The 27834-nt window shown below is 36.0% G+C and overlaps 1 protein-coding gene across 2 annotated transcripts in view; it reads left to right on the top strand.

Annotated features, from left to right (window-relative positions):
• CNOT6 (CCR4-NOT transcription complex subunit 6) overlaps window positions 1-20665 on the top strand; it is an 83721-nt gene extending 63056 nt beyond the window's left edge. The window contains exons 5-12 of one of the 2 annotated variants that reach the window (XM_019963697.2): window positions 7539-7628; window positions 7725-7793; window positions 9066-9223; window positions 9998-10152; window positions 10885-11039; window positions 11934-12164; window positions 13912-14114; window positions 16168-20665. In XM_019963697.2, coding sequence (XP_019819256.1) covers window positions 7539-7628; window positions 7725-7793; window positions 9066-9223; window positions 9998-10152; window positions 10885-11039; window positions 11934-12164; window positions 13912-14114; window positions 16168-16380 — 1274 coding nt within the window. In that variant the 3' untranslated portion in view covers window positions 16381-20665. Of the gene's footprint in view, window positions 1-7538; window positions 7644-7724; window positions 7794-9065; window positions 9224-9997; window positions 10153-10884; window positions 11040-11933; window positions 12165-13911; window positions 14115-16167 lie in introns of both variants that reach the window. The other variant, XM_019963696.2, reaches the window with a different exon arrangement.
• The last annotated feature ends 7169 nt before the right edge of the window (window positions 20666-27834 follow it).

The raw sequence follows: 27834 nt of genomic DNA, 5'->3' as shown, positions 1-27834 counted from the left end.
GAACAAGTTTATTTTATTTTTTCTAATATGTATGCTTTCCCCTCCTTTCTCTTGCCTTATGGCACTGACTGACTAGAACTTCCAGCGCTATGTTGAGTAAAAGCTGTGAAAGCAGATATCCCTCCTTTTACTTGATCTTAGAAAGTATTGTTTTCATTTATGAGTATAATGTTAGCAGTAGATATTTTGTAGATTCTCTTTATCAATTTGAGGAAATTTCCTTCTGTCTTTTTTCTGAGCATTTAAAATCATGAATGGGTATTAAATTTTCTCAAATATCTGTTTTATATCAGTTGATATGATGTAAAATGTAATTTTTCTTCTTTAGCTTGGTAACTAATTTTTGAATATGGAACCACGCTTGCATTCCTGGAATAAAATCTGCTTGATCATGATGAATAGTTTATTTATTGCCCATGTGTGTATCCTAATATTTTCTTAAGGATTTTTGACCCTCTATTCATGAGAGATGTTTGTATTTTTGTTTTTTGTTTGCTTTATACTCACCTTGCCTGGTTTTGGTATCAAGGTGATACTCAGTTCAGTTCAGTTGCTCAGTCGTTGTGTCCAACACTTCGTGACCCCATGGACTGCAGCACACCAGGCTTCCTGGTCCATTACCAACTCCCAGAACTTGCTCAAACTCACGCCCATTGAATCAGTGATGGCATCCAACCATCTCATCCTCTGTCGTCCCCTTCTCTTCCTGCCTTCAGTCTTTCCCAGCATCAGGGTCTTTTCCAGTGAGTCAGTTCTTTGTATCAGGTGGGCAAAGTATTGGAGCTTCAGCTTAGCATCAGTCCTGATGAATATTCAGGACTGATTTCCTTTAGGATTGACTAGTTAGATCTCCTTGCAGTCCAGGGGACTCTCAAGAGTCTTCTCTAACACTACAGTTCAAAAGCATCAATTCTTTGGCACTCAGCTTTCTTTATGGTCCAACTCTCACATTCATACATGACTACTGGAAAAACCATAGCTTTGACTGGATGGACCTTTGTTGGCAAAGCAATGTTTCTGCTTTTTAATATGCTGTCTAGGTTGGACATTAACTTTTTTTCCAAGAAGCAGGCATCTTTTAATTTCATGGCTGCAGTCACCATCTGCAGTGATTTTGGAGCCCAAGAAAATAAAATCTGTCACTGTTTCCATTGTGGCCCCATCTGTTTGCCATGAAATGATGGGACTGGATGCCATGATCTTAGTTTTATGAGTGTTGAGTGGTAAGCCAGAGTTTTCAGTCTCTTCTTTCACTTTCATCAAGAGGCTCTTTATTTAGTTCCTCTTTACTTTCTGTCATAAGGATGGTGTCATCGGCATATCTGAAGTTACTGATATTTCTCCTGGCAGTCTTTATTCTAGCTTGTGCTTCATCCAGTCCAGCATTTCACATGATGTACTCTGCATATTAGTTAAATAAACAGGGTGACAATACTCAGTCTTGACATACTAAAATTACACTTGGAGACATTAATACCCCTCTCTCAAAAATTGATAGAACCAGACAAAAGTCCACAAATGCCATCAGTCCAAGAGGTATTAGACAAATATACTGGATATAACTGATATTTATAGACCACCTACCCAATAATAGCAGAATACAACTCCTGTTCAATGCCCAAGGGACAAAAAGGTTCATGCCTGGGCCATAAAACCAAACACCCACAAATTTTAAAGAAAGGACAATAGGAAAATGTAAAATTACACTTGAAAGGACAATAGAGAAATCTAAAATTACACTTGGAGACATTAATACCCCTCTCTCAAAAATATTTTGAGTTTTGTTACTTAATGAGTACAGATTCAGAATTGCCAGTTCTTCTTGAGGATTGGCCCTTTGTCATTACACAAGACCACTCATGCTGTGGTAATTTTCTCTGAAATTTACTGTATTTGATATTGATATAATCACTTCTGCTTTTATTTGATTAATATTTGCATGGTTTTTTTCCCCATCCTTTTCCTTTCAACCTGCTTAGACTGGTATATTTGAAGTGAGTTTCTTGTTTATAGCATATAGTTGGGTCATGTTTTTAAATCCATTCTGCCAATCTCTATGTTTTAATTGGTATATTTAGACCATTTACACTCACTGTAATTATTGATTTATTGGGGCTACAGCTGCCTCTTCATTTTTTGTTTTCTATTTTTTCTCCTTGCTTGGTTTTTTGTTTTCTTTTTCTTGCCTTTCTACGGTTATTTGAGCATCTTTTTATATTACCGTTTTAATTTGTCTAAGAACATTTGAATGATCTATTTGTATATCTTTAGTAGTTGTTCTTTGTTTCTTTGGTATTTAGCTGGAATAAAGATGCTGCTATCTATGAGTTTTGTTTTGTTAGGTTGCCGTTTCCTGGTCCTTCAGCTTTTGTTGGATTTTTTTTTTTTCCTTGTTCCCATTTATATGTTCAAGTTGCTGGCTTTTTCAGTTCTGTATCTGGCGTATGTTAGGCAAATAGTGAATTCAAGGAGTTCTCTACTGTGTTCCTCAGGCCCTGATCATTCTGCCTTCTTAACCACATTTCATTCAGTCTTATGTTTCTTTACAGAGGCTTTAGTTGTTTTTGATAGGAAGAATAGGGAAAAGTATGTTTACTTCATCTCTTCAGAAGCAGCTTCTCTCAACTCACTTTTCTTCCTTAATTTTGAGGGCTCAACATCATGTTTTAATTGCAGAATTGTGTTGTACTTTTTAAGTTTACCCTATGTATATTATTTTTCCAGGCAATGAAAAGCCAGATTAATTATAAATTTAAAGGAATTTCAAAAAAGTACACGTATGTTGTGGGAAATACACCATTTGACTTCATCCATTTATTGTTGTTATTCAGCCACTCATTCATGTCTGATCTTTTGCAACCCCATGGACTGCAGCACACCAGGCTTCCCTGTCCTTTACCATTTCCCAGAGTTTGCTCAAACTCATGTCCATTGAGTCAGTGATGCTATCCCACTATCTTGTCCTCTGTTGTCCCCTTCTCCTGCCTTCACTCTTTCCCAGCATCAGGGTCTTCTCCAGTGAATTGGCTCTCTGCATCAGGTGGCCAAAGAAATGGAGCATCAGCTTCAGCATCAGTCCTTTCAATGAATATTCAGGGTTGATTACCTTTAGGATTGACTAATTTGGTCTCCTTGCTGTCCAAGGGATTCTCAAGAGTCCTCTCCAGCACCACAGTTTGAAAGCATCAATTCTTTGGTGCTCAGCCTTCTTTATGGTCCAACTCTCACATCCATACATGACTGCTCGAAAAATCATAGCTTTGACTAGGCGGACCTTTGTCGGCAAAGTAATGTCTCTGGTTTTTAATGTGCTGTCTAGGTTTGTCATAGGTTTCAAACCTTCCAAGAATCAAGCGTCTTTAAATTTCATGGCTGCAGTCACTGTCTGCAGTGATTTTGGGGCCCAGAGAAAGAAAGTCTGTCAACGTTTCCATTGTTTCCCCATCTATTTGCCATAAGATGATGGGACTGGATGCCATGATCTTAGCTTTTCTTTTTTTTTTTTAATTTTATTTTATTTTTAAACTTTACATAATTGTATTAGTTTTGCCAAATATCAAAATGAATCCGCCACAGGTATACATGTGTTCCCCATCCTGAACCCTCCTCCCTCCTCCCTCCCCATACCATCCCTCTGGTTCGTCCCAGTGCACTAGCCCCAAGCATCCAGTATCGTGCATCGAACCTGGACTGGCATCTCGTTTCATACATGATATTTTACATGTTTCAATGCCATTCTCCCAAATCTTCCCACCCTCTCCCTCTCCCATAGAGTCCATAAGACTTTTCTGAATGTTGAGTTGTAAGCCAGCTTTTTCACTCTCCCCTTTGACCTTCGTCAAGAGGCTCTTTAGTTCCTCTTCCCTTTCTGCCATAAGGGTAGTGTTACGCATATCTGAGGTTATTGGTATTTCTCCTGGCAGTCTTGATTCCAGCTTGTGCTGCATCCAGCCCAACATTTTGCATGATGTACTCTGCATATAAATTAAATAAGCAGAGTGACAGTATACAGCCTTGCCATACTCTTTCCCAGTTTGAAACCAGTTCATTGTTCCATGTCTGGTTCTGACTGTTGCTTCTTGACCTGCATACAGGTTTCACAGGAGACTGGTGAGGTGGTCTGGTATTCACAACTCTTTCAGAATTTTCCACAGTTTGTGTGACCCACATAGTTAAAGGCTTTAGTGTAGTCAGTGAAGCAGAAGTAGATGTTTTTCTGCAATTCTCTTGCTTTTTCTGTGATCCAGTCGATGTTGGCAGTGTGATCTCTGGTTCCCCTGTCTTCTAAATCCAGCTTATACATGTCGAAATTCTTACTTCACATACTGTTGAAACCTAGCTTGGAGGATTTTGAAAATCACCTTGCTAGCATGTGAAATGAGTGCAATTGTGCTGTGGTTGGAACATTCTTTGGCATTGCCCTTCTTTGGGATTTGAATGAAAACTAACCTTTTCCAGTCCTGTGGCCACTGCTGAGTCTTCCAACTCTGCTGGCATATTAAGTGAAGCACTTAAATAGCATAATCTTTTAAGATTTGAAGTAGCTCAGCTGGAATACCATCACTTCCACTAGCTTTGTTCATAGTGATGCTTCCTAAGGCCCACTTAACTTCACAGTCCAGGATGTCTGGCTCCAGGTGACTGATCACACCATCGTGGTTATCTGGGTCATTAAGATCTTTTTTGTATAGTTCTTCTGTGTATTCTTGCCACCTCATCTTAATATCTTAGAAAGTCAGATCCCTGTCCTTCACCATCTCCTGTATTTTGCTCAGATTTATGTCTGTTGTGTCGATATCATCCAACCACGTCATCCTCTGTCACCCCCTTGTCTTCTTGCCGTGGATCTTTCCCAGTGTCAGAATGTTTTCCAATGAGTCAGCTCTTCACTACAGGTGGCCAAAGTATTGGAGCTTCAGCATCAGTCCTTTCAATGAATATTCAGGGTTGGGTTTGATTTCTTTAGGCTTGACTGATTTGATCTCCTTGCAATCCAAGACACTCTCAGGAGTCTTCTCCAACACCACAGTTTGAAAGCATCAATTCTTCAGCACTCCGCCTTCTTGATGATCCAACTCTCTCATCCATACGTGACTCCTAGAGAAACAATAGCTTTGACTATAGGGACCTTTGTTGGCAAAGTGATGTCTCTGCTTTTTAATACACTGTCCAGGTTTGTCATAGCTTTCCTTTCATTGAGTAAGTGTCTTTTAAGTTTCACGACTGCAGTCACTGTCTTCAGTGATTTTTAGAGCCCACGGAAATAAAATCTGTCACTGTTTCCACTTTTTCCCCTTCTGTTTGCCATGAAGTGCTCGGACCTAATGCCATGGTCTTAGTTTGTTTTTGAATGTTGAGTTTTAAGCCAGCCTTTTCACTCTAGTCTTTCACCCTCATCAAGCATCTCTTTAGTTCCTCTTGCTTTCTACTATTAGAGTGGTAACATCTGCAAATCTGAAGTTGTTGATGTTTCTCTTGGCAATCTTGATTTTAGTTTGTGATTCATCCAGCCTGGCATTTCACATGATGTATTCTGTATATAAGTTAAATAAGTAGGGTGGACAGTATTTAGCTTTGACCACCTCCTTTCTCAATTTTGAACCAGTCCATTGTTCCATGTCTGGTTCTGTTACTTCTTGTTGACCTACATGTAGGTTTCTCAGGAGACAGCTAAGGTGGTCTGGTATTCCCATCTCTTTCAGAATTTTCTAGTTTGTTGTGAGCCACACAGTCAAAGGCTTTAGCATAGTCAATGAAGCAAAAGTAGGTATTTTTTCTGGAATTCTCTTGCTTTCTCTGTGATCCATTGGATGTTGGCAATTTGTTCTTTGGTTCCTCTGCCTTTCCTTTTTTATATCCAGCTTTTACATCTGGAAGTTCTTGTTTCACGTACTGCTGAAACCTAGCTTGAAGGATTTTGAGCATAACCTTGCTATCATGTGGTATGAGTGCAGTTGTACAGTAATGGGAACTTTCTTTGGCATTGCCTTTCTTTTGATTTGGAATAAAAATTGACCTTTTCCAGTCCTGTGGCCACTACTGAGTTTTCTGTATTTGCTGACATAGTGAGTTCAGCACTTTCTCAGCATCATCTTTTAGGGTTTTAATTAGCTCAGCTGGAATTCTGTAACCTCAGTAATTGCCTTTAAATATTTTTTACGCTAGAAAGTAGTAAAAAAGATAGTGTTAAGTGTAATCTGGTTAGAATGGGATGCTTACCTGGTACTGAGAAATTTTTAGTTGACTTCATTTTCTCAACACACTCATAGCGTCCTGGTAACTTTCAAGTTATAGCTATCTGTTTCATAGGATTATGACTAAATGAAAATTTCAGGACTCTGGTATCTGTAAAGAACTGTACACATATGTTGTAACTTGTCTTCCTGTAATTAATACTTTGCATTTATAGGAGCACCTTTTACCTTTACAGTTATTAAAGTTGTAGAGATCTTAAAAGCCAACTAATTTAGCTGTTCTTCCCACCCATGTAATCTGGCTTTTTATGAAGGATATTCCACTATCTCACAGGTCAGGGCGTGTTATCTTAAATAGTTCCAGTGCTTACCATCCACTTCTCTTCTGAGCTGGTTTTCTGTTAGATCCTGTCCCTTGTCCTCATTCTGCTTTTTGTGTCTGTTCTTTCACAAGAGAAAAGAATAAATGCAAATTGCTTTTTTTCTCTGTTTGGTGATGATTCTTAAATTCCATACTTAAAAAAAATTTCAAATGACTAAAATGTCTTATTATTTTAAGTGTCTTCAGTCTATAGAATTTACTAGTCTGTCTTAAAATGGAACATGGATAGGAACTTTGGTTTTAAACAGTGTACTGTGTTGTTACTTCTCGTATGTAAGAAACCCTTCTGAGAGATTTCAGACTCTTAACAGTACATGTAAACCATTGCATTTGCTTTCATTTTTGGCACTTATGAAACAGTGATTGAATTTGCTGTTGAAATACTGCTCTGGGGTTTTCCCCCTTTGTTAGTGAGTTAATCTTAAACCAAATCTGTCTCATTTTGCTATTTCATTCTTTAGAATTTTGAAAAATCTAAGTGCTGGACTGCATTTCTCAGTAGGATATTTCCTTATTAACTCTGTAGCATTCTTAAATTATGATTCTCAGGTTGATTATATTGGCTCTCCCCTTTCCTTCTCCTAGTCCTTCTTCCCACTCTTCCCCAATCCCGTTTTACTTGCTTTTGATCATTATGAAAGTGTTGAAGAGGCAGGGTCAAATGCAGAGCACTATTAGATATCTTCTAGATTGACATCAGTCCATTAGTAATCATTTTTGGATACTTCTATGTAATGTGGTATGAATTATTTTTACTCTTCACATCAAAAACTGAAAAAAATATTTTTTCTAGTTTGATATATTGAGTTAATATATATATATATATATTTATATATGTGCTTAATATATACAATTACATAGTTAATACACAAATGATCTGATAGTTTTGGTATATTTTTAAGTTTTAAAATATTTTAATATTTGTCTTTGTTTCATTTTGCCTATTTTAAAAATATTTCCAGGAAATCCACTTACCCAGGACATATTGAACCTCTATCTGGAGCCAGATGGAACAAGAAGGCTACTGAACTATTTGCTTGATAATTTGGCAGGTACTGCAAAAAGAAGTAAGTGGTCATTTGATTAAACCGTTTTTTTAGAAAGACGTCTAAGAATATTGTTTAATTTTGTGTTTTATGTTCAACTAGTTGCAACAGAACAGCCACCTCCAAGATCTTGGATTATGTTACAAGAACCAGACAGAACACGGCCAACTGGTTGGTAACCTGATTTTTTTTTTAATCTTATTTTTACTTTGTCTTTATAAACCTAATAATATTGTTGGTATGCTTTAGATTATGGGCAGTATTACAGTAGAACGCTTAAGATTGATTTGGTTTGAAGATAATAATAATAATAATAATAATAATAATAATAATAAAGGCTTGTGTGAGTGAAGTGGAAGTCGCTCAGTCATGTCTGACTCTGTTCTCATAGACTGTTGCCCGCCAGGCTCCTCTGTCCATGGGGATTCTCCAGGCCAGAATGCTGGAGTGGGTGGCTGTTCCCTCCTCCAGGGGATCTTCCCAATCCAAGGATCGAACCCAAGTCTCCCGCATTGCAGGCGGAATCTTTACTGTCTGAGCCACTAGGGAAACCCTGGTGTAACTGGCCTGTATATAATCATTGTCGAGGAAAGTTTGGTATAAGGCAGTACTTCTCAGCCAGGGGCGGTTTTATCCCCCAGAAGACATTCAGCAGCATCTGGAGATATCTTTTCATTGTCAACAAGTGGTAGATGTGCTCTTGGCATCTTGTGGCTAGAGATCAGAGATGCTGCTGTGCATAGCACAGCCCTCAACAACAAAGAATTACCTACTCATGATGTCCATGGTGCTGCTTTTGAGAAACTCTGCTCTAAAGTATTGATCAAATTCAGTTATAATAAACACACCCAAATCTTTCTATATTGTAATTTCCCAAATTCTACAGTATTCCAGATGTATGATAATACAAAATTATAAGATAGCGAAAACACCTACTTGAGAGAGAAATCAAGCTAATGACCTCTAATTTTTTAAAATTGTATGAAAATAGTTTGGGCACTTCTGTCAGGGGTGCAATGGTGTTCTTCTTTCATGTAAATTAATAGTTGCTTTGTAGAAGAAAAGCAGAGATGGCTGTTAAGAAAAAACTTATGTTTTCTTAGTTAAATGTCAGAGTACATTCTACATTAATAATTGATGAAGTGGTGGAGGGAGCATAGAAATGAGGAGTCTTGGTCTTAGAAGCTGAAGGACTCAAGATCTTAGTCTGTTTCCTTTTGAACCTTCTGTCTGTACTTGTGTAGTGGGAAACACAATTATTATTTATATTTGTTCATATATCTGTTCTTCCTTTATTATCTGACTTATGCCATGTCTGGCATATGGTAGCTTTTCTGTGAATATATTATTGAATAAATAAAATCAAACTTAGTTTTAAGTGAAACAAAATTAATTTTTTTTTTCTGCCACGTGTGTGAATAAGTAAAGTTATCTTTCCTACAGCCTTATTTTCTGTCATGTGCTATAATGTTCTTTGTGATAAATATGCGACCCGGCAGTTATATGGCTACTGTCCATCATGGGCACTAAATTGGGACTACAGGAAAAAGGCCATTATTCAAGAAATCTTGAGTTGCAATGCTGATATCATAAGTCTTCAGGTAAGTCATCAGAAGAATACTTGTTTAAATTGCAGAAATGCCCCTTGATCAAGCAAGGAATAGCTTGAGTATGCATTGGCTTTAGCGGTTCTTAAAATACAGACTTTTCCTGTATTGACTGAATTCCGGGAACATTCACTGCATCCTGTGCTTTTAGCACTGTGCTGCCAAGTTAAGCAAACGGGTTAAGCTGGGTGTTTTGGTGTTTGCTATTACAGCTAAATGTTTACCTGCTCCTCCCTTATGTCCCTCCACACTATTTTTAATTGGGTGGCAATGTTACTGAAACTGTGGCACTGTCAAGGTATAATTTTGCTTTACCACCAGTGGTAATTGAATAATTAGGGCCAAGTGGAAAGAACATTGAATCTGGTAGACAGTAACTGGGTTCTCAGTCCAACCCTCATAATAACACGTGACCTTCGGCAAGTGACTTTCTCTTTGTGGTCTGAAACTTGATCTGTGGAGTTCCTTCTACTGCTCTGATTTTTGTTTACCCCAGTTTTAAAATATAAGAAAATACATATGCATAGGGGTATATGGCTTTCCATTCTTTACTCCTAAACAGCAAAGAGGTACTTTATCAACTGGTACCTGTAAAATGACAAGTAGGTGTTATGATTGATTTCAGATAAATTACATTGAAAAGATGTAATTCTTCATTCTTCAGATCAGTCCTTTGAATTTATTTTAAGATCTCAAACTGTACATATAAAGATAGTGCATATGACTGGATTTTGTCTTATGAAATAACTGCTGTTTACAATTTTTCAGGAAGTTGAAACAGAACAGTATTACAGTTTTTTTCTGGTAGAACTGAAAGAACGTGGCTACAATGGATTCTTTAGTCCTAAATCTAGAGCTAGGACAATGTCAGAACAAGAAAGAAAACATGTTGATGGCTGTGCAATATTCTTTAAAACAGAAAAGTAAGTCATCTTCTTTCTTTCTTCTTTTTTTTTGGGGGGTGGGGGCGTCCATGCCATGTGGGGATCTTAGTTCCCTGACCAGTGATTGAACCTGTTCCCCTGCAGTAGAAGTCAGAGTCCTAACTACTGGACCACCAGGGAATTCCCCAGTCATCTTACTCTTAAAAAGAAAATATTCTCTGTATTTGCAGGATGAGGGTCAAGGGAATGGAAATTAGTTGGCAACTAAGAGAATGAGGCACCATATTATTTCTCAAGAAAACAGTACTGTGATTTAAAGGGTTTTGTTTTGATTCATCAGAAAAAATGTTTTTGGAAGACATGTTGAAAGTTCTGCTATTTTTTCAGGTGTCTTCTAGGGTTTAACTCCAGTTGTTAATTGAAACACTTTGTAATTGCATTCCCTCTGGGATGGTAGAGAGATTCTTAAGCCCATACTTTGGAAAAAAATTATTTTAAAATTGTAAGAGGAAATATTCCAACATGAAACCTAAATAGAAAATGACTGCATTATCTTAAGTTGTAAAAGTTTTTCAAGATGTTATTTGTATCTGTGGCAGACTGAGAGCAACTGAAATGGACATGGGAAGCTTAGTGCTAAGTGTGGAGGATTTTCTATAATGTAATTTACATGTCATCATATCTGTTAAGGAAGTTGGGGGGAAATTGCATTTACCACAAAACGAATGTCTTGGTATTCCCAATTTTATATTTGTGTGTGTTTTGTTTTAGATTTACTTTGGTTCAGAAACACACTGTTGAATTTAATCAACTAGCCATGGCAAATTCAGAAGGGTCTGAAGCCATGCTGAACAGAGTCATGACAAAAGATAACATAGGAGTTGCTGTACTGCTAGAGCTTCGAAAGGAATTGATTGAAATATCATGTGAGTGACCTTTCCACTTCCTGTAAAATTTGGCTTCCAAAATGGAATAAAAGACAGAAAGTGTTTCATATTAATACTCTTGTCTAATGCCTGAAGAAATTCAGAATTTAAATCTTTTCTAAAATCTCATATCCATTTTTCTCTACCACAAAGCTCAAGAAGAGGAAGCATTGCCTAGAAAAATATTTCAAATCTTAAAAGGCATAAAACAAGGTTTTTTTCTGCTTGAGAATTTTTCACATAAAATGCTGAAGTAAATAATTAGTTAAAATAACTGCTCAGAGAGAAGAATTCTGTACACTTAATACAATTTCTTGGAAACAGGGATATTTCTGTGTTGACTTCTCTTCCTGACCTGCTTTTAGTCATTATTTTAAAGGTCTTAAGTCTTGGAGAAATGGACCACTTATTTCAAATTAAATGTATATTTAGAGAGTGATCATCATGCTAAGAACTGAGACTTCCATCACTTGAGGAGCAGTTGGAAATGGGGATATTTAATCTGAGGGATAGAAAAGATGAAAGATGGAACTTAGTGACTGTTTTAAATGTTTTTTAAGAAAAAGGATGTCCGTTTAATTTTGTGATGCTCAGTTTAGGATATCTAGAAGATCAGAAGTTTTAAGGAGCTGGAACTATTTAAAAACCAAGCTGTCCCAAATAGAATGGGCTCTCTTTGTTCAAAGAGTGAATACCCTGTGCTGGAAGTACTCATCTCAGAGGCCAGATGTCTGTTTCTCAGGTTTGTTACAGAGGGTAGATCAGTTTTCAGATGGGAGATTTTCAACCAGATTTTAGCGTTCTTTTTTTATTCCCAGGACTCTGAGATATTACTTGCTTTCAGAGCATGTGACAATATATGGGCTTTGTTTCTTTTCTTTTTATCTAATATAGCTGGAAAGCCACATCTTGGAACAGAAAAGCAGCTTATTCTTGTGGCTAATGCTCATATGCATTGGGACCCTGAATACTCTGATGTGAAGTTGGTTCAAACGATGATGTTCCTCTCAGAAGTGAAGAATATTATTGATAAAGCCTCGAGAAGTCTCCAGTCCAGTGTATTAGGAGAATTTGGAACTATTCCACTAGTGTTATGTGCAGATCTTAATTCTTTGCCGGACTCTGGTAAACAAAACAATGCTATTTTACATAGAACACTTGCTGACTTAAAATGCTTTTGTAATGTGTTGTTTCTGATAATTCCAAATCTAGTCAAAATGAAAATTCAGTTTATAGTGGCCGCTATCAATCAGGTTAAAAAAAATTTTTTTTTTGTGGAGTAGGGAGACCATTTTGAAAATGAAATGGTATTATTACCACTTCATTATAAAATGAAATAGTAAATGGTAATGGTATTATCCTCTGGTACCTCCAGAGGAAGGATGTTAATCATCTTCAGAAAACACATGGGCATATTTTATTATCCTCATGTTATATGTATTGCAGACTCTGAAAAGGTTATTAAGACAGACTCTGGGATTCCAGCATGTGGTAATAAAATCCAGTTTAAATTTGACCATATATCACACAATCTCAAATTTTGGTAGACTTGATTAGAAACATTGTGCTCCTCAGGTGGAATTTGAGATTTTTCTATTTACAGAGGTCAGACAGTGGTTTTAACAAAAAAGGATCAAGAATGTTGATATTTAGTCACAGAATGGAAGAATACACAAAGCCTTATTCTTAAACTTTTCCATGGATAGTACAGTGAGTAACAACCATACTTTCTTGGATACTCAAGAGAACTTTTCCTTGAACTTACTTGCATGCATAAATGCATGCATTCACACACATATACACTTGGAGTAGTTAAATTCAGTGACATATTGCTGCTATCACAACAGATGAAAGAAAAGATAATGAAATTAAATTTATGTTAAAAATCTGTTTTCGGGGAAATAAAGGTGCCAAACATCCACAATTCTTTAGTCCATCTCATCAAAGCCATCTGGGGATTACTGGAAAATTCTTTGCTTTTCATCCTCTTTAGCTACAAAATATGTGAGGGGCAAAGAGAGACTCTTGTCACATGATACAGATCTTAAGACTCATTTCTGTGTTGCATTGCAATAACAAAACACATGGGAAAATGTCTAGTTTTGCTAAGTGATTAAATGAAAGTTAAATATTTGCAGAGCCCACCTTATGCCTGTGTGTGTGCTAAGTCACTTCTGTCATTCCGACTCTGCGATCCCATGGACTGTATCTTTCCAGGCTCCTCTGTCCATGGGATTCTCCAGGCAAGAATACTGGAGTGGGTTGCCACACACTCCTCCAAGGCATCTTCCCAACCTAGGGATTGAACTCAGGTCTCCCGCAGTGCAGGTGGATTTTTTACCATCTGAGCCACCAGGGAAGCCCCCTCTTATGCTTAGCACACTGGAAAAATAGTGTCCAGAGATGGTGAGATGGCTCTGTCATTCTTTCATAATTCATGTATTCATAAGCACCATGAAGCCTAATCTTGGTATTTCATACTAACCCTGAACAGAAGCCTACATACCAAGATGTTGATTGTGGTGTTAATTTTTTTAAAAAAATAGGAATAACATGAATTTTTTTTAAGAAATAGGAAACTGGTTTAACAAATACTATATGTCAGCCCTGTTGTATTACACAATTATTAAAAAAAATAATTGAGATGATGTAAGTTCATATGGTACAGTAAAGTGTAAAATATTCACTATAATTAAAACCATGGAAAAATGTGTTTATACAAGTTTTGGCAAAGGTGGAAAATAGTGAAACATTTTAAAAAGTGAGAATACGTGTGATTTAAAACTTTACTATTGAATTGTCTGTTTAGTTATGTATTGCACATTGTATATTATACTTAACAATGCAGAAAGTACATTTATATTCTTTATAGGTGTTGTAGAATATTTGAGCACTGGTGGAGTAGAAACAAATCATAAAGACTTTAAGGAACTGAGATACAATGAAAGTCTTACAAACTTCAGCTGTAATGGGAAAAATGGGACAACCAATGGAAGGATCACTCATGGCTTCAAGTTAAAGAGTGCCTATGAGAGTGGCCTGATGCCTTACACCAATTACACATTTGATTTTAAGGTGAGTCTTGAGATGAATAAACATTTAAAACTCCATTTTTTTTTTCAAGAGCATTTTATAATTTTGTGATGGCTTTAAATGTTAACACTCAGAATGGAATTAAGCCATCTCGAATTAGCTGACAGCAGTATTCTTACGTAGAATTCCATGTGATTAGAATTCTACCTCTACTTTATAGATATTATTAGAATCATTTCCAGGGTTAGAAATCAGATGAAATAATGATATTAAATCCTGAGTTACCTGTCATCTCTTTAGGGCTTTTTTTTTTTTTTTTAATGGGCTCATTACTAACAGCTGGATATGCAGGACCATTGTATTTTATTTGATGTTAGTTTGATGTTCCATTTCTTTTATTTCATTATAACTGAAACAGTACTATTTGAGAACCAAAATGTAGTTTACTATTAGCTGTTGTAAATTTTTTACTACACATATTGTTTATATGCCTTCTTATACAATTAATGGATTATTACAATATGGGGTTTTTTTCCTTAGTAATTCTCCTCATTTTTATTATCTGTGGTTGTTTAGGACTTGTGTTCAACTGTCCTTTTTTGCTATCTTTTGCATTTTTGCTCTCTTAAATCCTAGTTTTCCATTTCTAACCTGCTGAAAAAATAATCATTCAGGTTAGATTGTCTTTTTTTTTTTTTTTTTTTATCAATGCTACTTTCTCAATTCATCCCACCCTCTCCTTCCCCTTCCTTATTGTCTAATAAGACAATAAATTGTCTTATTAGAATAGTGTAAATACTTGTGTTAACTGTTGCTTAATTTTAGAGGGGAGGGTTATTTAGACTCCTTTGAGAAACTGTTGAAAACTAAAAAAAATTTTTATTTGACTTTTGAGGATCTACAGAACTGTAGATAATGATTTAACACTGGGAAGAGATGAGTATGTATAGTTAAAGAGAGACTAGAGTAGACTGGACAAAACTAACATGTAAATGATGTTAGTAACCAAAGAGGTGGAAAACCATGACAGTATAAGGAACTTAAATGCCAAGGAAAGAAAGCCTTTCTAGGGAAAGAGGAGTGAGTGTTAAGCTTCAGAAAGATTTGCTCAGAGTTGTCTGTAGAGATGGTCAGAGAAACTAGAATATAATGAGTTGAAGAGTAACTGAGCAATGAGAGAGAAAACCAGCTACAGATTTTCGTTTCAAGGAGGTTGATGGCAGGAGAGGAGAGGATGATAACCAAAAGGTGGGAGAGATTAGAGGTGTTTCCCTTCTGACTGCTGTTACTGGTAGAAAGTTGGGAAGAATTTAGAATGTGCTTAAATACTTTGGCCAAGAGCATGTAAAGGACAGACTGTTACAGTTACTGGACAGAGAGGAGCAAACTAAGAGTATCCTAGCTGTGTGCCGGATGCTGTGCCTGCATGCTGTTGAAGGTGTGAAAGGCAGAGATGTGCTTGGCCTTTGTGACATCATGGTCTGGTGGGAACGTAGATCTCAGCCACACAAATGAGTATATAGTTGCACTTTAGGGTATGCATTAGCGAGGGAAAAAATCAGCTGGTAGCTTTAAGTGGATGAGGGTAGGATTCCAGAAGGCCTTGGGAAAGTAATTAAACTTGGCACTTGAAGGTTAAGAAGGATTTAGCCAGGTGACAAGTAGAAGAAAGTGTTCCAGACATGTGCGGAGGCCCTGGAGGAGGATGGAGCTTATCACCTAAAGGAATTGTACCTCAGTTCACACCCTGCTTCCCCAAAAAGGGCTAGTGTGGCAGTGGAATAGTGAGCAAGGAAAAGTGTCACAAATTAAGTTAGGAAAAAGAAGCAGAGGCCATATCATGAAGGATTCTTTAGGTCTCGTTAAAGATTTTGAAACGATCTATATAAGAGGAAGAATGATTACCATCCCTAAGGTTTCTTCATTCTCAATTTGGGGATGCTATTTGATCTGTGTAATAACTGCCATTTTCTACAGGCCAGTAAGTTTCTTTGTTTACCAAACATGACTGGGGATATGTCTTGAAAGTTCTCAGTAGTTCAGTGTCATTTTATGTGTCATTTTCTTATTTTTCTTTTTGCCTTCTGTTTTTCAGGGTATAATTGACTACATCTTCTATTCTAAACCTCAGCTGAACACTTTAGGCATCCTGGGACCTCTGGACCACCATTGGCTAGTTGAGAACAATATCAGCGGCTGCCCACACCCACTCATCCCCTCTGACCACTTCTCACTTTTTGCACAACTGGAGCTCTTACTGCCTTTCCTGCCCCAGGTTAATGGCATTCACCTTCCTGGCAGGAGGTAGTCAAGTACCTTCAGAGGATGACCTCAGTTTTACTCGTAAACTTGTAAAAATTCTGAATATAGGGGAGTGAGGTATGGCCACTTAGATTTGTTTATTTGTTTGTTTTTTCTTAATGATGATTTGAGTTTTCAGTCTGATCATTTGATAAGGATATAGTATGAAAGCCAGGTGCTAGCAAACAAATTCTGAGCCCAGTATGCTTTATATACTGTTAGACAGGGATTGGTGTGTTTGCACCTATCTTTAATTTGTTGCAAATAATTTTCCTGTTTCTTCTATCCAATATAATATTTTCATGCCTTGAAATAGGAAACTGAACAGCATATTCTCTTTGCACAGAAATCTGTAGCACTACTTTTTTGAGGCCAGTAATAACATCCAGAGATCATTCTTCCATACTTTACTCCCTCCTTTTTCAGACTTGTTTGTAAAATATAGAATTTGAATTTAGCCTTTATGATTGTATATGATCCACAGAAGACCTGATTTATGAAATTTTGTACTAAAAAAATCAGATTTGGAAATGATTGTATTGTAATCTAAGGCTAAGGTTTTTTTTACCTGTTTCATGTGTTATAAAGCTTGTAAAAGAAGTTGCAACAGACTTTCTCTGCTGATGATTTGCACTGTTAGGGTTTTGTTAGCCCTTTTGTACTACTTTGTTTTTAAATTGAGAACATTGCTCTTTAAATTTAACTCTGTTTAAAGTTTAGGACATTTGCTTGGACTAGAGACAACTTACCGATGAATTCCTGGATTTTTGCAAAAAACTATTTACCAGGACAGATAATCTGAGTAGTGAATGATCTGAAGGCATTTATGGACTGAATGTGTAATGGTTGATGTATGTACATTCTGATGTTTTTAAATCCTTAACTTTTTTAAGTTAAAAAATTATGGCTGCTTAGGTACAGCTTCTTAACTCCTTTTTGAGACACTTCTTGTCCTATCTCCACTGTGCCTGCCTGAATTTGTTCCCACCAAGCACTGCCTGTGCATGCAGAGAAAATCTGTGCATCCTCTTTTGTATTTTTTAAATACTGTTTAACATTTGTGAGAGTTTTATGAAAATCCTTTTGTATGAGCTGTGGGTTTTTTCCATTGTGAAGCATTGAATATCACATTTTGGAACGTGTTCATAGGGTGGGGAGCCCTGGGTCTTTGTTTGCCAGACCCAAGCACTGCTTCTTGGCGTCATTGCACAGTGCTGTTCGTCACCCAGAGTACTACTATCATGTGAATTCTTTTTGTTTTCCATGTATTCCTTAGTTTCCATGTTTTTAAAAAATCATTCCCTTTTTTTAAAAAAGAAAAAAAGTAATTTTCCGTTTATGAAGCAGTATAAAATAAATGAGATGTATTTTCAAAACAGGTCCCTAAGACAATACTTCAGATCATTTTTAAAGTGACCAAGTCATTTTAATATGTCAACCAAGATAAAAGATATTATACCTTGTTTTTGCCTGTAGTGCCATTAGTAGAATAGAGATTAAAGCCAGCTTTAACTTTGCAAAGTTAACTCCTATATGTTCTGTTCTCATTCATTCATTCTCTCAAAAAACAAATGAATTCAGAGGGAACTTGGTCTAACTGCTTTTGTTTCAGCTGCAGGCAGGGAAGCAAAAGGACACCATGTATCCAGTGAGCATTAAGAAGAGAAATTGTTGAATGTTAATAACAGTTTTTATACAGAGAATGAGTCATTTTGGATAATGACTTAAAATTTTATGAAAAATGTTTAGCACTTAAATGTGCTTATTCTAAGAGAAAATAAAATTACATACTGTTTAAGTAAAAGATTCTTTTTTTTTTTCCTTTAAAAAAAATTCTACAAAAGGTTTTGATCTTGAATCTTTGTCTGGGACCTGGTTTTTCCTTTGAGGTTTGCTTTTTCTTTTTTTTTTTTTTAAAGATTTTGTTGTGATAGTTTTTTATTTTTTGCCTTTCGTTTTAAGTTGTGCTGACACCAAACACATCTGGTTTATAATCAGTACATTGGAAAGCTGGTATTATTGATATAGAACCAATGCATAGCTTTCTTTAGGGTTTCTTTTTGGGTTTTTGTAAAGTGTGAATAAAAGGTGTGTTTACTCATTTTTCCTAAACACTGTGTTGGTAGTGTGCATCATGACAGTTTCCAGCAAAGGCAAGCTGGAGCTGGCTGGACTGAGGAGATGAAGGAAACTGCTTGAGCTTTATGGAAGAAGGGGAGAAGCACTTACTCTGTTTTTAATGGAGGATGTATTCTTTTCATAGATGCTGGAACTAGAGTGCACTTGTTAGATGCTAAAGGTTTGAGCTTTACACAAAATATTTTCATCTGTATTTGTTATTGTCTACAAAATATTTTAATTTGGAACCAGCATACTAAGATATAATGGCTGGTTATGTCTTGAAAATATTTGTTCTTGCCTCTTCTAGGCATACTGCATTCTGTGGGTCAGTTTGAACAGCTTCTCCACCTTATTAGATAGTGATAAATTGAACCAGGATTATAGATTTACAACCATAAGCTTCAAAAGAGAAAAAATAATTTCAGTCTATAGTGAATAAATGATCACACCAAAATAGACTGAAACTTTGGTTAAGCAAGGTTTGTGTTTTAAATATTTTCTGTGTTCTGGATAATTTCCAGTAATCCGTACTCCCTAAAATGCAGTAAAAAACAAAAAAAGAAAAACTAGTAAGTTTTCACAGTATAGGTTTTCTTCAAAAATTCTGTAACAAACATATTTAATGTGGTGTTGCCATAATGTAATTTCAGTGTTCTTACAGGATAAATCCATCTTATGAATATTTTGCAGAAAATTTGGGGTATATTTTCTTTTTAATGATCAGAAATTCAGAGGTGCTCAATTCCTTGTAAAATCTCTTGACATACAGTTTACTGTATTAGTGGCTGATTATTTATGCTTTATGAACTTAAATAATGTTCATGAAAATTAACTTACGGCATAATTTTAAGTTGTAGAAATAAATTGTTGATTGCAACTTAACAGTCCTAGAAGATAAGCAGGGAACAACTCCAAGAAGTGTTTTCTATTTTACTTGATTTAGTGACAACCAGGAAAACTTGAGTTAGCACTTTGAAACCTAAGGACATGATTAAATTGGGTGGAATGCACTTCTAAATGTTGAAATTAAAATTTCAAAGCTCTTCTAAGATGTCAGGTTTTCAATAATAAGTTTTAAGTTTTTGTATTCCACTTTTTACTACTTAAACTTACAGAATTTCCATAGTAACTTTTAAGGTTTGGGGGTTATGCTATATAAGTACAAGAACCATCCTGGGCAAAACAACAATTTACAGCAGATTTGTTCTTTTAATGAAACAATAAGAATACCCAGCAGAGATGCTGCAGAGAATTCAAAGAACCTTTATAGCAATTGTTTATCCCCCACTTGTAAACAGTGTTTTAAGATGTTCACTTTGCTCTCTTCGGTTACATAAATTTTAGTAACCATTCTATTGAAATAGTGTCTAAAATAGAGTATCTAGTCTTTATTCACAGTACATTATATTATGTAATGCACTGGACTAACTTTTGTTTACCATTCATGTAACAAAACCCAGCACGTTATCTGCACTAAACTCAAGGAATGTCCCATTTGCCTAGGCAGCTCTTTAATAAGGGTAATGGGAAACTGAATATGACCTATGGACTGATGGTAACAAGGGCTTTTACTGTTCTTTTCAGTGGAACCTTCATTGTAACTAGCTAGTATTATATTTATATACAGGGTCTCTTTTCTTTACTGATGTATTTTCCTACTCATAGCCAACCAATAAATTCAATTATCTGTTTCAAATATTTTTAAAGTGTAATTTGTATAGCTGTAGTACTGAGGTTTGAGGAGATACACGTTAATCAGCAGACCACCTGTTTAAAATTCTGAGTTCTCTGGAACAGAGTTGTAACTCTTTGAAAGGGAAGAGTGAACAGGGCCCATGATGTGAGAAGATGGTGTGAAATTAAGGATCTCCTTATTGCTGTGTTATCCTGTGTAACACATCTTTGCCAAAGATCAGTTTTATATTTAGGCAACTGATGGTCCTTTTGCATTTAGGTTTTTTGTTGTTGTTACCATATACCTCATAGCATAAGAAATGGGCTCATGTGTCTTTCATCCTTTGGAATGAGCTTGACGTATTTTGAATAAATGCTTTTAAATACAGTAGCAAACATTGTATTGGTGGGGTTATACTAATTAATTAAATGTTTTAATTGTTACATGTATATTTTGTTGTATATATAAACTTTTAAAATGTCTGATTTCTCAACTCTTCAGAGCATTACGTCTATTTACTTTTTAGAAACTACTTCTTTAATAAATAAATGTAAATTTTTATGTAGATGCTGGGAAAAAAATCCTTTAAAAATACAGCACAATTTAGATAAAATGTTTGCTGAGATGTCCAGTTTTTAAAGCAGGCATTTTCTAAATAATCGTTAATATATAATTTTACATCTATAACAGAAGAATTTTGCTAGATATGAAGAAAGATCTCTGGGATTACAAGGTGACTGAAGACCAGTTTCTACAGTTACTTTAGGAACATTAACATTTTAAATCAAATGAGTACGGAGATGTCCATTTTCTCACTTTCTTTGAACTGCACACTTCAAATAACTTGAATCTGTTCAAAAACTACTGAATTATTTTGGGCCTGTCATGAAAAACTTTGTTCACTATACCAACATGACTGTTAAGTGATCCCAAGAGCTCTTACTGCCAGATACTTTTCAGGCTTACCAGTAAAGTGAGTTTAAGCTGTGGGATCTCAGAGCCTGCTTCATTAATTCATTAATTAAAGACTTTTGACTCTCATCCCTGTAGCCCTGGTGATTTTGGTATCTCCCCTTCATGGCAATCCTGCTAGTAACTTTTTTCCCCAAGCTTTGTGTAATTCTTGAAAGTATGGTCCTTGAAAGACATTGAAAAGGGATGCTGCTGTGATCAAATTCAGGCAGAAGAAATCTGCAAAATCGTAGGACTTGCTTTCCTTTTAATATTCATAGTGATGAAGATGTGAGGGGTATGTGCTCACACTCTGAGCTTTATATGGGAAGTAACTTTCTCCTCTCTCCATTAACATGATGCCTCCTAGTGGTGCCTTTGAATAGACCTGATGAGTGGGAGAACTGTGTGTACTTGGTCCCTTTTGATTAATCAATTTTCATTAATCTACTTTTCCTACTATACTGATCAGCGTTACTAGTACTATACTGATCAGTGGGCTTCCCTGTTAGCTAAACGGTGAAGAATCTGCCTGCAACTCAAGAGACCTGGGTTTGATCCCTGGGTCAGGAGGATCCCCTGGAGAAGAGAATGGCAACCCACTCCAGTATCCTTGCCTGGAGAATCCCACGGACAGAAGAGCCTTGCGTGCTATAGTCCATGGGGTCGCAAAGAGTCAGACACGACTGAGTGACTAACACATACATAAATACTGATCAGTACTCATTGAGAATTTCTTCTTTTCAACCCCATGTTTAGATTGGAAATAGAGATTTATGAGACATGTCTTCTGACTTTAAGTTGTTCATGGGTCATTATAATCTAGTGTAATACGTGCTAAAGATATACCAGGTATGAAGGGAGCAAGTCTGTCTACGTGGGTCTATAAAGTCTTCAGAGGTGTCTATAAAGCTGGTTTTAAAGGACTAAGAGCTTGTTTACTGTATGACTAATAGGAGCTGTATTAATTAACATGGTGTATTAATATAGTAGGAGCTGTATTAATTAACATATATTAACATGGTGAGGATCTTTCAGTTGAAAGTGCCCTAGTGTGTTGTCTGGAACACAGTGGGCATCTTTGAACTTTGAAGCATGTACTAAAGTTTGAATTTCATCCTGTAGGTGGTGGTAAAGAGCCACAAAGGGTGTTCAATGGGAGTAGCATTAGCCAATTTGTGTTCTGGAAAGGTCCTAGCAGTACCGTGGAGGGTGGATTAAAACAATTACTGTTAGCTGGTTTTCTTGTGGTCCATTTGTCAGATGATAAACTGAGAAGAGATTGCAGGGCAGTAAGAGTAGAAGGGAGATTTGACATATTTAGGAAATACAATCAGTGAGAAACTTGATCTCTGCCTTGTGGGAGAAAAGACAGGTAAGTGAATTTTGCTCATTCATTCATTATTTCCATTAAAAAAACCCTGACTCAAGATCTCTTACTTCTTTACCACCAAGGCCCTTGTTTTTCAGGCCCTTTACTGGCCTGACAACATTTAGTCAAACATTTTTTTCTCACGTTTCATTTTACTTCATTTCCCAGTATAATTCATTCAGATTTTAGTCTGCAGAAGAGATCCAGTGTGCCTCTACTAGACAGTTAAGTAATTCTGGAAAATAATAGAAGATAACATTTGATGCTAATTTGATTGTTTTAGCTTGTTTCTTCTAGGCTGTTTATGTCCTTGAAAATGCCGTATGTATAAAAAGAGTTTTTTAAATCTAGATTACTAGGTAAGATTATTCTTTAGAAGATGTTTCAGTAGAGGAACCCTTAAATGGGAGGAATCCAGCCATTCTAAACCCACTTGTTTCCCCTCATGCGATGAATTAGACTCTTCAATATGATGCCCTCTAACCACATGGTGTTGGAGCACTTGAAATACGGCTAGTGTGATTGGAGCTGTAAAATGCTTTCTGTTAAGTGAAACTTCATTTTGATAGGACCACATTTCCCTTTATCTCTTGCACTGTGCTTGTTCATCCTACACATAAAACATCACCAGTTGATGTCAAAAAACTGGTTCTGTTCTAATTGTGATTTACTAACCAAAGTAATACGTGTTCATCCAAATGCTTTATGCAAGCAGCACAAGCCACTGTGCCTACGCGAATCACAATTAGTAATTGAGATACCTGTATTCATTTTGATATCATTAAATTATTTTTTCTAGTTCAAAAATAAATATGAACAAATTGCTAAATTTAAAATCAGTTCTACTAATATAGAACTGAGCTAGTACCACAACTGGAAAAGACTGGGAGATGAATTACAGTGAAATAATAATTGTAATTTGTGCACAGAGCAAAAGAAAAACTTTTTATGCAAAAGTAATAAAATGAACAATATTAAGATATATTGTGTTCAAATGCATATTGGGTTTGTTGTTTTAACAGTCAAAAAAGTATGGATGAAATTAATCACCTGAAATCAGAATTAAAAGTCCAACAGAGCAAGAGGTAAGAACTTACATACTTGGCTAGCTAAAAAAGATCTTGTACTCAGGCAGAGAAAACATTTTTTGATGGATTTATGGTTTATAGTATGGAAATCTTGTTGGAAATTGTGGAAAAGACAGTGTTTTACAAAGATGAAATATATTCAGTTAAGCAAGCAGATTACCTATAGACTGTAAGACCTTTCTGATAGTACTAAAGATTAGTTAATTCAAAATTGAAGTATTGGGTTGCCCCAAATGTTTGGGTTTTTCCTTAAGGAATATGTTACGGAAAAACCTGAATGAACTTCTGGGCCAACCCAATGTTTTTTTTAGCTTTAGATGAGCTATGATGTAAAAGACACTGCTCAGTTAACAGTTTGTATGCTTTATCTTAAAGGAGTTCCAAATGTACCCGAAAAAGGTGAATTCTTAGCCTAAAAAAAATCACTTGTGGCATGTTTCTGCAACTTTGACATCTGCTGAAGAATTTTGCTAGATATGAATATAGAGGTTTCTATCACTACAGAAAGTGTTTCTGCTATGTCAGGTCAAAAATCTGGATTTCTTATGACTTTTTTAATAAGCCTGGATTTCTCTTACTGTTTTGTTTCATCTAGTGATGCTTATTGCAAATAAGCTTTCTGAAATAGACTCTTTGAAGAGCGTCACAGTTGTCAAAACTTGATTGGTATGTAGGTTCAAATCCAACTGCCATAACCAGTTTGTGATAAAAGACAATTTAATGATCTTGTCTACCTTAATGCTCATTGGTTGAATTGTTAATTTCTAACAATGATTTATTGTTCTGTTAATCCCAGTTTTGGATTTTCTTGCCAAATATCCAGTAGTCAAAAGCAAAACATGTCAGTATAATACACATTTTCTTGCCTGTATCACAGTATATTAGTAAACCAATACTGAAACTCCAAGGAAAGGAAAAACCTGTCACATTCACAGCCAGGTGCAAAAATCTGTATTGAAGCATGATGATACAGATCAAGAAATGGGAATTGTACATATTTTCTGACATTATTTAAAAATTTTCATTGTAATCAGGCATTTTGTAAATTTGCAACAAAAGCAACCAGAAAACTTTGAAGAACACTGTTGATATTAAATGAGTTTAGAGTTTCTTTACAAATTATGCAAATACCTTTTTAAATTTGATTTAATCTAGAGTTGACAAGGATTGATACTTGAATAGAAAAGTTAAAAATTGATAACCTTTTGCTAAAAAGTTAAATAGGTTCTTCTACAAAATATTTGTTGCTGTGGATCCAAAAAGAAGGTCTTAATGACTTTCAAGTAGTTGATTCAGTTGTGGGAAAATAAGTACATTTCAAGCAATTTGGATATATGAGTCTGCTTAACTATGAACTCAGTTATGAAATGGAGAGCAAAATTTATAAAAATTAAACTGTTACACTGGAAAATACTTAACACAAAAAGGAATAAATGAACAGCAACCCAAAAAAGCATGAGAAGCTGAAAAAAGTAAAATGGTAGACCTAAGTCCAATAATGTTAAATGTGAATGGATTGCTTCTATCAAAACACAGAAGATCAGACTGGATAAAGATAAACATGATCCAACTAATTGCTGTGTATAGGAGACATACTTTAGATTTAAAGATACAAATAGTGAAAGTAAAAGGATGGGGAAAGGTGTCAGGCAGACAGACTATCAGAAAGTTGGAGTGGCTATACTAACATAATAGGCTTAAAAACAAAATATGCTTTTAGAAATAAAAGGAGGCATTTTATAACAATGCGCAGCACCAATGATAAGCAACCTCAAACTACAGGAAACAAACTGACAAAATGGAAGGGAATAATGGACAATTCAACAGTGATAGTTGGACACTTTAATTATTGTTGCTGTTTAATCACTAAGTTTTGTCAGATTCTTTGCAACCCAATGGACTATGCCCCACCAAGTTCCTCTGTCCATGGGGTTTTTCCAGGCAAGAATTCTGGAATGGATTGCCATTTTCTTCTCCAGGGAATTGCAGGGAGATTCTTTACCCCTGAGCTACCAGGGAGGCCCAAACACCTTTAATACCCCACTCCCCAGTGGCTTAGATGGTAAAGGATCTGCCTGCAATGTAGGAGACCTCGGTTTGATCCCTGGATTGGGAAGATCCCCTGGAGAAGGAAATGGCTACCCACCCACTCAAGTATTCTTGCCTAGAGCATTGCCTAGATCACACAGAGTCAGATACGACTGAGCAACTAACACACTGTCAATGGATAGAACCAGGGAGACCAACAAACAGCAGACTCTAAACACTGCAAGGCAACTAGATCTAACAGATACTTGTAGAACACTCCACACCAGAATGCATGTTGTTCCCAAGTGCACGTGGGACTTCAGTATTCCATAGGCTACATCAAAAGCAAGCTTCAAAATTTTAAAAGAACTAAAATGAGAAGTATATTCTCCAATCATAATGAAGTTAGATACTTTGGAAATGTATGGAAATTTGGAAATATATGGAAATTAAACAATACACTCCTAAAAACCAAAGGGTCAAATGAAGAAAGAGAAATTAGCAACACTTTGAAATAAATGAAAAAGGATAACATACCAAACCTGATGGGATGCAGTCAAAGCTTCATAAAGGGAAATTTATAGGTATAAAAGTCTAGATTAAAGAAAAAATAAGAACCCTAACCTTTCAGTTTAAGACACTGGAAAACAAACAGCAAAGTAAACCCCAAGCAAGCATAAGAAACTAATGATTAGAGCAGAAAAGAATGAAATAGAGAATAAGAAGACAAATGAGAAAGGAACCAAAAATGTGGTTCTTTGGGAAGATCAACAAAATTGATCAAAGAACACTCAAATTAGTGAAATCAATAAAGGGGAACATTACTACCAAATTTACAGAATAAAGATTATTATGGAATACTATTGTAAATGAATCAAATAACAGACAAATTCCTAGAAAGACACTATCAAAACCGATTCAAGAAGAAATAGAAAAAGTTGAATAAACTTCAGGAAAGAGATTGAGTTAATAATGAAAAAAAGCTATGAAGAGAAAATCCCAGACAGATGGCTTCACTGGTGAATTTTAAGAAAAGTAACAATTCTTCACAAACTCTTCCAAAATTTGAAGAAGGAACACTTAACTCATGTGAGGCCAATATTACCCTAATACCAAAACCAGACAAAACTATCACAAGGAAAGAAAACCACACGCTAACATCACATAGGAATATAGATAACAAAATTCTTAATCTAGCAAAACAATCCAGCAAAATGTTAAAAGATCATGCACTATGACAAAGTGAGATTTATCCCAGGGATGCAAAGTTGGCTTATGATCCCCAATTAATGTAATAGACTGTAATGCATGCAAAAATGATTACTACAACAAAGCTAATGGAGGTGATGGAATTCCAGCTGAGCTATTTCAAATCCTAAAAGATAATGCTGCAAAAGTGCTGTATTCAATATGCCAGCAAATTTTGGAAAAGAGCAGTGGCCATAGGACTGGAAAGGGTCACTTTTCATTTCAATCCCAAACAAAGGCAATACCAGCTGCACTTATTACACATGCTAGCAAGATAATGCTCAAAATCCTTCAAGATAGGCTTCAGCAGTATGTGAACAAAGAACTGCCAGATGTACAAGCTGGATTTAGAAAAAGCAGAGGAACCAGAGATCAAATTGCCAACATCTGTTGGATCATAGAAAAAGCAGAGGAATCCGCTCCCCCACCCCCAAATCTGCTTCATTAACTATGATAAAGCCTTTGTGTGGATCACAATAAACTGTGGGACGTTCTTAAAAGAGATGGAAATACCAGGCCACCGTGGCTATCTGCCTCCTGAGAAATGTGTATGCATGTCAAGAAACAACAGTTAGACATGGAATGGTGGACTGATTGAAAATTTGGAAAGGAGTACATTGAGGCCATATATTGTCACCCTGCTTGTTAACTTCTATGCAGAGTACATCATGTGAAGTGCTGAGCTGAATGAATCATAAGCCAGAATCAAGATTTCCAGGAGAATTATCAATTGCAGATGACACCATTCTAATGACAGCGAAGAGGAACTAAGGAGCTTCTTGATGAAGGTGAAAGGGATAGTGAAAAAGCTGGCTTAAAACTCATTCAAAAAACAAAGATCATGGCATCTGGTCCCATCATTTCATGGGAAATAGATGGGGAAACAATGGAAACAGTGACAGACTTTATTTTCTTGGGCTCCAAAAGTCACTGCAGATCGTGACTGCAGCCATGAAATTAAAAGATGCTTGCTCCTTG

Source organism: Bos indicus, chromosome 7 (genome assembly GCF_029378745.1).
Source record: "Bos indicus isolate NIAB-ARS_2022 breed Sahiwal x Tharparkar chromosome 7, NIAB-ARS_B.indTharparkar_mat_pri_1.0, whole genome shotgun sequence".
In the NCBI taxonomy this organism is placed as follows: domain Eukaryota; kingdom Metazoa; phylum Chordata; class Mammalia; order Artiodactyla; family Bovidae; genus Bos; species Bos indicus.
The sequence above is the reverse complement of the archived record's forward strand: the minus strand, read 5'-3'. Positions and strand labels throughout refer to the sequence as shown.